Genomic DNA, 11,856 nt, shown 5'->3' with positions numbered 1-11,856 from the left:
CCGTAGACTTACCCTTTTCACATCGCGCCCCATAGTAGTCACCATAACATATGCATGTGTACGAACCAGTTGAGGAGTCATGATCAGCGTGACAGTCGCCATTATTCAGACACGGACCTTCTGCGCATGGTTCGTATTGGCAGACGTCACCATTAAATTCTTCCTCGCAGTCACAGAATTCGGAACCCCACCAATCCGAACATATGCCGCCATTTAGACAGTAATTGAAATCACAGATCGCTATTGTACAGAAAGTAAATGAAATGAAATCCAATAGCATTTACATGTAGCATTTATTGTAGCAGTTGGTGGTTAAAGACGTTTGCCTTCCAATCCTGGGCTCTTGGGTTCAAATCTTGTGGATACACCAGGATTTTTTTCTTATGACTATCGAGCAAGCACACGCCCTTAACTTTTATTAGACTACTACGTAAACTCGCTTCAACGTTGATAAAGATAACAGAAGCTATCAAAATATCCGTTTAATTATTTTTTAATAAATTTATGTTTCCCAAGTCAACATTCACTGATTGAACATCGTCTTCCTGTGGTTTTTACATTTTCGTTTTACTTCAAGCACACATGCAAATCCATTCTTCAATACATATACACATACATGCACAAATCATATCGGTTTAAATCCCAAATGCAGTCATATAATTTATCTATTTGTATTTTTTAAATTATATTGATAAAAAAAAGTTGGGTCTTACAAATGATGTTCAATTAACAATATTCAAATATACAGTATATTTGATTATACTTACCATCTGTTACGCCTGTCAGAAATATGGACACGCTAAGAGTTATAATGATAAACAACCTGTCCATGTTGGCTACAAGAATATCATTCTGCACAGTAATAAATATCAAACTGGTTAACGTATATGAGCCGGGATCAATGAGGTTACCAAGAAGCACGTATACTATTTTACATACTTACCAACATCACCTTTGAATTACCACCGCTAATATCTTAATGTATTTACACTTGTTACAGAATTCCCTATTGTATTACGACTTATTTATAATAACATTGATTGTATATTGTTCAGTAAGTAGGTCCAGCTGGCGTACGATATTATATTTCCATTGCAATTTCTTTAAAATTGTTCCATTTCTTCAATCGATTTTATGTATGTTCTCAGTTTCCCATCCATTTCACTCTGTTGTAAAATTATAATAAATATATAGATTATATATATATATATATATATATGTATATGTATATATATAGGTTTGAAAATGATTGACATATTAAACCTGTCTCTTATACACATCTAGATGTGTATAAGAGACAGCGTATATCCTGATATGGTGAACATAGTGAAACGAAGACGTCGAAGAAGAAAACATTCGTAATAAAATAAATTTTATATATCCTGAAAAATCGTCAAACGCCTAGATTATATGTGCCAGCAATGTAAAAAAAATTGATAAGTATATTTAATTGATTTAAGAATCTTATAATCCGTAAATATAGCTCAAGCTTATATTTTCATTGTAGCTTTATGTGATATGAAAACTAAAGCTTTGCATATAAGCCTTAGAGACAAATATAGCCCTGATTCTAGGCTAATGATAATTATTAGACTGATATGACGTACCTATTAGTCTTAATATTAGTTATAATATGGATGTTTGAATGCACTCTAGAGAGTATCCCGTACACATATAGCCTACGATGTAAATATTTTTGAGTCAGTCAGCTATTGCCAATATTTATGGAGGATTCAGTTTTCACATAAATCAAAATCTTGTCTCTTTATATATATAGGTAAATCATATTATATTATAATCATTTGCCAGGTTCGCGAATACTTTGCACGCTGTAGAGAGAAATACAGACTTGTCTATTAACAGAAATAAAGATGAGAATGACAGCATTTTCAGACTAAGATGAATGTAAGGTGTCACCAGTAAGCCCATGATTTTTCTTTTTTTTTCTTCAGAAAATGAGTTTACGTTTACGTAGGTACACCCTGCAAGGACTTAATGGTTCGTAAGCGCAGGGTAACAGGGGCTGTATGGACCAGTACACCGGGGTAACCCCCTACTCGTCTCGAAATAAATTATGTGCTTGGTTCTTTAAAGTGTACATGAGTCAATTGTGTACACTGGGCCTACGATTTATAGTCCTTATCCGAGAAGACTTGTTCCAGTTATCGATATATACTGTAGGCCTTTTTTGACATGTGATATTATAAGTTATATTTTTTAAATTTTTAAATAGCTCATTGATTGATGACAACCGGAGTAAGACCATTTTGAATTTCAAATCCTAAAAACGTATACTTTAGAGAATATCACCTTTAAACATAAACAATTTCTTGTTGGTTTACCTGTTAATTTTTGAAAAACTGAACTGTACCTCAAAAGCACCTTTAATCTATGTAAATAAACACAGTAGATTTGATATTTTATTTTATTCATTTATTATCCCAACCAATAGCAGACATAAAATTCGCCACTTACTGGAGGGAGCACAAACAACAAACGGATAGCCTACATAAATATTGTAAACGTGAGGAATACAAAAACAGAAATATAAACTAATAATAATAGTACTAATAAGTACTACTACTACTAATAATAATAATTATGATAATATCAAATTAAGTGGGCCTAATATGTAAAATTAATAGGTCCATGGAGAGAGCATAGTCACATAAATATCTGGATTCCTTAAAGCAAGAGGATTATAAGCTAAGCTTAATCTAATAAAACCATTTTAAGATCATTTACGCTACTAAAGGGAATATGAAAAGTAGTATTATTTCTAAGGCGACGACTGGGGACTAAAACTACTAAAAAAATCGCAATCGAAAATAGAATGAACATATTTGTATTAAAAAAAAAACAAGATCAAGAAACCGCCTACGTGACTCATGGGATTGAATGTGAGGAATGTTATGGTTATGACTGTGGCAAATGTAGCGCAAAAAGCGATTATGTAATCGATTAATACGTGAAGCTTGGGTTTTGGAAATAGAAGTATATATAAATGAACAAAAGTCTAAATATTGATAAATATTAAAATTATCAGAAACACTAAAATCCATTTCTTTGTCAAAGTATGACTTTCCAAAAATTGTCTTGGATTATATAAAATTGACCTGTGGCGCACTGACACGACTCATTTTGTGTTCTCTTCCACCTCCCAAATATAATAATACTCAAGATTTAACGAAGAAGTCCACGATATAGATGATACTTTGAGTATATAACATTTATGATAGTCTGTAAAGTGATTTCCTCTACATCATTTACCGTATTTTACGAGATTTAAGTTTAATGAAATGTCGGATGTGGCCTTTTTATTTTGTTTATGGCACGATAACACTCTTATGATACAAATCTATTACGTTTATGTTTGTTTGCAGTAAAGTGCTGCTCTTTAGGCGTACATCATTTAGGCCTATTTTACGAGATTTAGTTTAATAAATGTCAGATCTCTTTATTTTGTTTATTGAACGATAACCCTTATGATACCAGCCTGTTAAGTTATATTTTCACACAACTAAGCTTTCTGTTTCATCCGGCAAATAATTCTTCCCATTAAATATATCAATTTAACTTAAAAAGCTCACTTGGTTTTCGGTGGATATCTGTATATGACCGGTAGCGTGTGTGTTGTGCACAGTCGGGTATGTGTCCTATAAATTAAAACAAAATTAATCCAATGGATTTTCTTTACTAATTAATATTCATCGATACTCCTAATCTTAATGCGCCCTCTATTGACATAGACTCTACAAATGTATGTACAGACAGATATTAAATGATACAAACAGTAGAAAATGATATATAGATTAAAAGGCAAAATACTGGAAAACAACAATGCTGTGGGAAACAATGGCTGGATCTCAGTAGAGATACAAAAATGATAAGCAACAGCTAAAAAGTAAACGTAAGTAAAAAGCCAGAAATAGAACCAGAGCTTTCGGACAATATATATATATATATATATATATATATATCTATATATAAATATATATATAAATCATTTCGGCGGATTTAAAGACTTAATTTTAATTCAAAAACTTGTATTAGCCATTCAGCAATCAATGTGAAATAACCACATTCATAGTTCACTAGTAGCGGTAATTGCTGAGGAAAATGATACAATGCAACAGTATTGATTGCATTGGCATGTAATTTATCAAAGTATGTCGCTTGTTGTCACCAAATCATAAGCTATGTGATGAAAACTGTTTCACTTTCCTATCGAGCAGTCTGTCAATCAACACGAACACTTGTTTTTATTTTCATCACTTTCACGTCAAGCAGCGTCAGTCGACGCATTGTTCACACAATGCAGACGCGAATATACCATGTGAGTATAGTTGGGAAATATTCGGCAAACTAACTTTAATAAATGCATTTTTACAATAAATTTGTCTCGTACTTAAAAAAAAACGACAACAGCGTAATTGTTCAGGTTAATTTTATTAAAAAGCTTAACTTTAAAATAGACAAAGAAGATCGAAGCATAATCATATTAACTTATATAACACTTTCCGAATTTTACACAACGATACATTATCTATAGTGAGTTTATCTTATGTCTATTTAAATCATGATACTTTAAAACATACATTTGTATTATCAATTAATTGCACATCCATCGACTCGGAAATTATCTAGATTAAAAATTATAAAAAGCAATGGCGACAAAATTGTGCATAAGATAGATGGTTGATCTTTAGGCAAGATTGATTTGACTTTCATAAATCTCCATACAGTATCTGTTATTTACAACGTACAATATAATATCTAACTTAAAATTTCCATGTTTAAATGAGTGTATAAACAGAAAAAAAAAACAAAAAAAACAAAACAAAAAAAACCAAAAAAAAAAACTCCACAAACTATAACAATGTGATAATAAATTCTGGGCAACTCAGATTCGTTTTTAAAAGTAAGAAGGATCATACAGAATAAGCGCACGTTAATATAGGCCTGCCTAATTTCTTAGTATAATGCATATATATAAATAAATCATGAATATCGTCGTTGTCATCGTTATCTATGGAAATATTTTGACGTAACGTATAGTCAAACTATATTTCATTTATGTAGCTCAGTCCTCATTAAAACGAATTTTCTTCCTATCATTCAATTAAATCCATTGCTTGCATGGTTTCGAATTCATCAAATGGAACTTCTGTTTTATTAATATGCATTGTATCCTTTCCATAATAGTGAAACAAACAATACAATAAGCCTTCTCATAGTTTCAAATACGTATGGCTATGTCGAAGTTCAAATTCTTTAAACAAACACATTTTACGCGTATGTATTGTTTGCCTTTTTGTTGTTGAAAATTGGTTGCATTATTCGCTTGATGAAAATTTTTTGAATATTCATTATACTGTAAACCGTTGAGTGTTTAGGGCTTGTGTAAGTCATGCTAGATGTTTAGGGCTTGATGTGTAATTTAAGTTTAACCTGTATGTTTTTTCCTTTAAATTTGCATAGGCCAAGACACACTGACATTTTAACGTAATAAATATCTGAATTTGAGTCTTTATGTGCCATGACCTTTGAGATTCATGCGCAGTCGATACCACTGAAGGGCTTATTAATTTGCAGGAATATGGAAATAATTTTCAATCATTTAAAATATTTCAACGATACTTTTTTAAAACAGATTTCATAATTAATAGTTTCAAGAATTGATTTTATCTGGCCGATGAGATATAGGACACTCAAATCACATCCATAAATATCTGGTCTTGGCACCGTCTTTATGACTTGTAGCTGAAATCATATCCAAATAGCATAGAAATATGACTCCATGTACGAAGGAAGACATAATCTGTACTGCAGTCACTGTATTACAAGAAAAATAGTTCGGTTTATTGACGAATTTAAAATGAATACTATCTGTCTTTTTGTAACTATCTCAGAAGCTAACTTCATACTATTTTCCGAGCTTATGCTCATCCATTTGTCTATTAAAATATAAACAGTCTGTAGTAAATATTCGATTGTACAACCCAATGAGATATTAACATTAATACGTAATCGCCGACCGTTTCGCACCCACCCGACTATGACGCTAGAACAACTTTAGCGTTATTTCGTCGGGTCATGTGATGTTTTTTGACCAATCTTGTTACAGATAAGTATTTCCACCTATTTTGCTAAGCGTCCATAATTGTAAATTCATCGTTGAGGTCTATGGGCTGGTTGATTGGACGGGACTTGTTGGTTTCCCCGCAGCAGAACTTGTAGTTGACATACCCGATACATATACATAACGACACAATACCTATTGTTGATCCTGCGGTCATAGAAATTATCGTACCAACCGTGTATCCATCTGCTGAATCAAGTCCTACGTGGGTAATATGAATGATAATGAAAATAATGTTATGCAAATAATTTAGAATGTAATGCATACACACAACATTGTATAATTATTTGTATACATAATTAGATACATATATACAACCATAAATAGGCATATGTATTATATATAGGCCTATCAATATAAACCAGTAAATGTTAGAAAAAGTGCTCAGATTGGAACATATTATGTTAAAACGTATCTGGTATAATAGTGTCAGGTTTGTAGGCCTATGTGTGTTTTCCAAATGAATTAGGCCTATCTGAAACGGAGTAAATTCTCTTTAATTATCATTTCTTCAAATCGTTTTGGAAAATTTGGTTTGTCAATTTTTTCTTTGTATACTGTACTATTGTTTTTATGTCATTTGGTGTTTTAGATTTCAGATCCTTATCGTAAGGGCATGTTTGTTGTATATTCTAACAAATTAATTAATTAATTAATTAATTAAATAATTAATTAATTAATACATTACATTAACCATCATCATTATTATCACATAATCATCATAGTCATTATAATCATCATCACCCATTATCCTTCTCATCACCATCGTCCTCATCATCATTATAATTCATAATAATCTTTATATAAATAGATTTGGCTGAGGTGAAATACACAATCTCGAACATGGGTAGTCAAGTGTTGAAAACACCTGGTTTCCATAAAAAATCGATACGCGCTATCGCCAACTCCTTTGGCGACGCTGATTGGTCAGTTGAATCAGGGAGAATTCCCGATTGCGTCGACGGGGACAACTACGCAGTGCAACGATTGCAGTAAAAAAAAAATCTGCAGCAACATTGTAGCGATTGTATGGAAACCTAGCTTAACTATACTTACGTATGTCACAATTTGTTCCCCAATAGTTATTAGCGCACTTGCAATATCCACCGTTTTTAACTGTCACGCATGTAGCCCCGTTTTCACACGGGGATTCCTCGCAGTAAATCCGACGAGAGGTCTCACAGTGCACACCCAGATATGCAGCCAAACAGACACAGTAATAAGGTTTCCGCAATCCAGGTCGGCAAGTGCCTCCGTTCAGACACGGGTTTGGATCACATGCTCCTGAGAACAACACCAATAAAATTTACACGTACGTTAGCCACGATCATATCATTAGAGGCCTAAATTACTTTTTTTCCGATACGTCATTTGAAAGCGCCTAGCCGTTAAAACCTCGAAAATGTAATTTATCTAGACTACTTTGGCTCATTAGACCAGGTTGTGAATAAGTTAATGACCGATGACCTAAGACCTGGTTTCCATGACTTGGTATCATTCTTAAGTAGTCAATATGTTGTCGTGGTATTAAAAACAAAGTAGTCTAAAAATCAAACTAGAATGCATTTCCGATCAAATTTCTGCTAACGTTAATAGGAAAATACACGCTACGCAGTTTTTATTTCCGTACAACCAATTAAATCAAATATCAAAGAGGTTCGGCTAAGGACAAAGATCGATAAGGTAAAAGAAAAACGCCATCGGAAAAGGTATATTTTATAATTAAGCACATAGGGACGACATGAATTATATTTGCTTGATAATACTGGAGACCTGAAAATAAAAATACTGAATAATTTTATAATTTATTGTTATCATTATTATCATTATTATTAATAAATAATGGTAATAATAATAGGTATATCATAGATGATGATATAATAATGACATCCCGATACTTAATAAAAATAAGCGATAATGAGAATTAATGATGATAATGATGATGATGATAATAATAATAATAATAATAATAATAATAATAATAATAATAATAATAATAATAATAATAATTACATAATATAATAACAATGCCGAGTGGCCGTGTTAATCTATCTCCGTGGGCCCTGCCTACGTGTGCCAGCCGCGTGGGCCGTGTTATTACGTATTTTAGATTCGTATACGGTAGATTAGTACTAAACTAATATTTCAGGGCACAAACATACACAGAAATGAAAAAACATAAAAAATAGAATTAGGGCTTTGATAGTATAATATATATGCGTTTTAGTGACACTGCCAGCTTCCACAATGACAACCAAACTTAACTGGCCTATCAAAACAGGACAGCGAACATGACGCTTGTCTCACAAATACAGACGCACGTGTTTACGTACTAACAGGCGGTTGCTATGTGTATGAACGAACTTTGGCAACAATATACAAGGGGTGGGGCTCAACGGACAGGTTTATTTGACATGCAAAGGCACCAAATACTCTACATCAATATTTTCAGTTGACACCAATAACTCGTATCTTATTGATCAAATTCTTTGCTTCATGGTTCAATATTGACAGGAACTCAAGGTCGAACTAATTAAATAATTTAATAACAATTAACAATTAGGCTAGCTGAGGTTACAGAATAAACTTTAAATGGACATATTATCAATATGATTATTATACCAATAATAATTATAACACAAAAATAGTTATCATAATTAAGAAAATACTATTGCAATTAATGTTTAATAATAATGATCAAATGTGTTACACGCCTAATGGTGGTTATATAAGGGCCTATATAGGCCTATACATATAATTATAAATATATAGATGTGTATATATACACGGTATATAATATCACTATAAATAATTCTATTACTGTATTAGTACTCTATTATTTATTCAGGATATGACATCGTAAAGTTAGTCAGAGATGAGGAAAGGATGCGATTTCGTTAGCACACAACTATAAAGACAACTTTATGATGCGCCATAGATAATAAGTAAAGCATAAAACCTAAACTGTACAACTCATTAGTTAACGAAAGGCAAGAAGCTTAGTAGAATAATTAGTACGTGTACGAAGTTCGCTTTGAACATCAAACTTGTAAAACCTATAAAAGATGCTTTGTGAAATACCAATTTCATTGACGTAATCATTCCGTTAACTATTTCAAACCCGATTTATTAGACTTACTTAAACTTTTCCTAAAGCAGATTACATTTTGACAACATTCAAAAGCGAAGATTTTATCTTAAGCACGATATATGATGATTGGGCTGTAAGTATTGAGAAGATTAAAAATTGAGGAGTTGTGGGCATTATACTCCGTACAGGCTCCTATATTGCTTCCTGGTTGTTGACAAATAATGTATGTTTTTTTTTTCTGTATCATTAGTATGTTTCATATAGCTTTTTTGTGTTTAAGTAGTAATGATAAAAGTGAAGTGTAACAAATAAAATACAAAAAAAAAAAAAAAAGAGAACTATAAAATAGGAAAACAAAAATTAATTATATAAAAGTAAGAAAATAAAAAATAATAGTGAAAATACCAAAAAAAAAAAATAAATAAATAAACAGTTTTAAGCAGAAAGAAAACAAGCTTATTTCTTGAAAACAACTAATGTAGAATCGAATCCCATTAGGTTAAAACTTTAATTGTATACAAATCTTGGCTGTCTTGCATATGGCTCTACTTCATTGTTAACAAAAGTTTGAGAGAAGAGTTTTTTTTTTGTTATTGTTTCTTAAATGTGTGCCTTTTTATCTGTCAACGTATTATGTAACTTTTCCATTAAATGTTAAATAAACACACACGAAAAAATAAAAGCAGAAAAAAAAAATTGAGTTCTAAAATTAATAAAGAGAGTGCAGATTCGGAAGTGATAATTAATCATAATAAATCAATATAGTCAAAGTTGTCATAGACAAGCTCCTGATTGCGCTGGCGCAAAGTTAATGCAAAGAAAAACGCCAAGGTAAAAACGACCGATCAGGATCAGTAGTAGCAATCCCATTCACCTACGTCCACTCCTTAGAACAAAAACTTAATTCCATGATCAGAACAACTTAAAAATGGACTAAAATGCCCAAGCTCATGTGCGCCATTGTGCTTCGTCAATAGATCCCACTTCATTTTCTAAGTCTTGACCGGGGGCCCTGTGGGCCCTTATATTCCACCATATATGGTAGGTCACCCAATTCCTATTGAATTTATATCCTTGAGTCACCAGTACCAAGGAGAAGAAATCAAATTAATACTCGTAGTAATGGCAATAAGTCAAGACTAAGTCTTACAATATATAGTCTATATATATTAATGTTCAGTCGTGTAACTGTCACTTATACGTAAAAGAATGAATAATGATGTACTAAAATGTATGAAATGTGCTGCTGGCAATCGTAATATGAAACAGCGTACAAAATTTCCTATTGATATATAGACCTACATAATAATGTATTACAATTATATATGAAATATACGTAAATCACCATCATCACGATTTACATTAATTCTCTGAAGGGGTTTTTGAATACATGGCTATTGTTTAGTGAAACACCGAGCCGATCTTGTTTTATTCCTAATACGAATTAATTTTAAACATGATTTACTGTATCTATGCTTCTTAGGCCCAATGCAAATAGATTGAAAAAATAAGCTGTATTTTCAATATAAAATTGAAAATTATTTGTTTGTGTCATAATGTTGGTGGGTGTACTCCAACAATAGCCAATTGATTACCACAACATGACTTTTCTATATTTCAATAGGTCTATTATTTTTGTAGGCTCTACATACTAATGTTATAAGTATAAATTGTAATATTTATCATCATACTAATCAGTTGTTATCAATTTGCCCACTCGATAAACACAGCAATATATAACATTCTTTTTATTCCTAGCATGCTATATATTGGTAAAAATGTTGTTATTAAAATTGTTATTTTAAACAAAACAGCTGCCGCGTAATAATTAAACGAATAACACATCATTACTCCGTATTCGGCTTTCTTATACCCCGGAGTTGTCTCTGGGTGTCTTATCCCATTTAGATCATAAGGCGATATGCATGACTGTTTTGTGTTTGCCGACAGTGTATCGCATGTGATGCGGCTTAGGCCCGTACAAAATAATTTTACTCAGTCGATCGATCTTGCTCCCGCGCGTGCTTAGCCGCTTTCTTAAAGAAAAATCGAACAAAATACAAACTTACCTTGGCCTAGGCTTAGAGGAAGAAGTATTGAAAGGAAGAGAAGGATAGATATAGACATGATCGCCTTAAAACTACATCCTATAATATCCATCTACAGGAGAATCGAAATATTAGCCGCCTGCTTGTGAAAATCCGTGTCGAATGCGATTTCCATTGTTTGGACAACATCCACAAAATCGATGATGAAACACTACCGATTATGATAACAACTACGGTACCGTACCGTCGATAATTTAGACAGGACATAAATTATTCGCCCATAAGACTCATTTGATAATATTTTCTAGATCATATCTGAGTCGCATTCATGATGTAGAATGACTTCAGTTAATCATTGGATTTTGTTTCATGAGGTTTAGTCGTGTCTTGTAACACCTAAATTACCGACTAAGTATGTAGCTGGTGGCTGCGGAGATTATTGTACGTGTATACTGTAAAGAAATTAATACTTTTGTAATCAAATCATCAGCATCGGTAATTAGCAGTTATAAAACCATTTAAAGGAATCAATTGGTCATACGTCATCGTACCAGCAATGACTTTGGTTTTCCAAG

At 32.2% G+C, this 11,856-nt stretch overlaps 2 protein-coding genes across 3 annotated transcripts in view; both read right to left on the bottom strand.

Annotated features, from left to right (window-relative positions):
- The window catches only part of LOC117108986 (fibropellin-1-like), a 4,378-nt gene extending 3,463 nt beyond the window's left edge, over nucleotides 1-915 (bottom strand). The window contains exons 1-2 of one of the 2 annotated variants that reach the window (XM_033251203.1): nucleotides 768-915; nucleotides 13-240 (exon numbers count right to left, since the gene is read on the bottom strand). In XM_033251203.1, coding sequence (XP_033107094.1) covers nucleotides 13-240; nucleotides 768-831 — 292 coding nt within the window. In that variant the 5' untranslated portion in view covers nucleotides 832-915. The remainder of the gene's footprint in view (nucleotides 1-12; nucleotides 241-767) is intronic. The other variant, XM_033251204.1, reaches the window with a different exon arrangement.
- Nucleotides 916-4,433: 3,518 nt separating this feature from the next.
- On the bottom strand, nucleotides 4,434-11,583 carry LOC117108984 (fibropellin-3-like). The gene is made up of 3 exons (XM_033251198.1): nucleotides 11,303-11,583; nucleotides 7,199-7,426; nucleotides 4,434-6,343 (listed from the first exon to the last, which is right to left on the bottom strand). The coding sequence occupies exons 1-3, from the start codon at nucleotides 11,391-11,393 to the stop codon at nucleotides 6,150-6,152; spliced, it is 513 nt and encodes a 170-aa protein (XP_033107089.1). The 5' UTR covers nucleotides 11,394-11,583; the 3' UTR covers nucleotides 4,434-6,149.
- Between the last annotated feature and the right edge of the window lie 273 nt (nucleotides 11,584-11,856).

The sequence above is a fragment of the Anneissia japonica genome, unplaced genomic scaffold, assembly GCF_011630105.1.
Source record: "Anneissia japonica isolate Jap-2015-1 unplaced genomic scaffold, ASM1163010v1 scaffold987_len1640505_cov201, whole genome shotgun sequence".
Classification (NCBI taxonomy): Eukaryota; Metazoa; Echinodermata; class Crinoidea; order Comatulida; family Comatulidae; genus Anneissia; species Anneissia japonica.
This window is presented reverse-complemented; position numbering and strand designations above follow the sequence as displayed.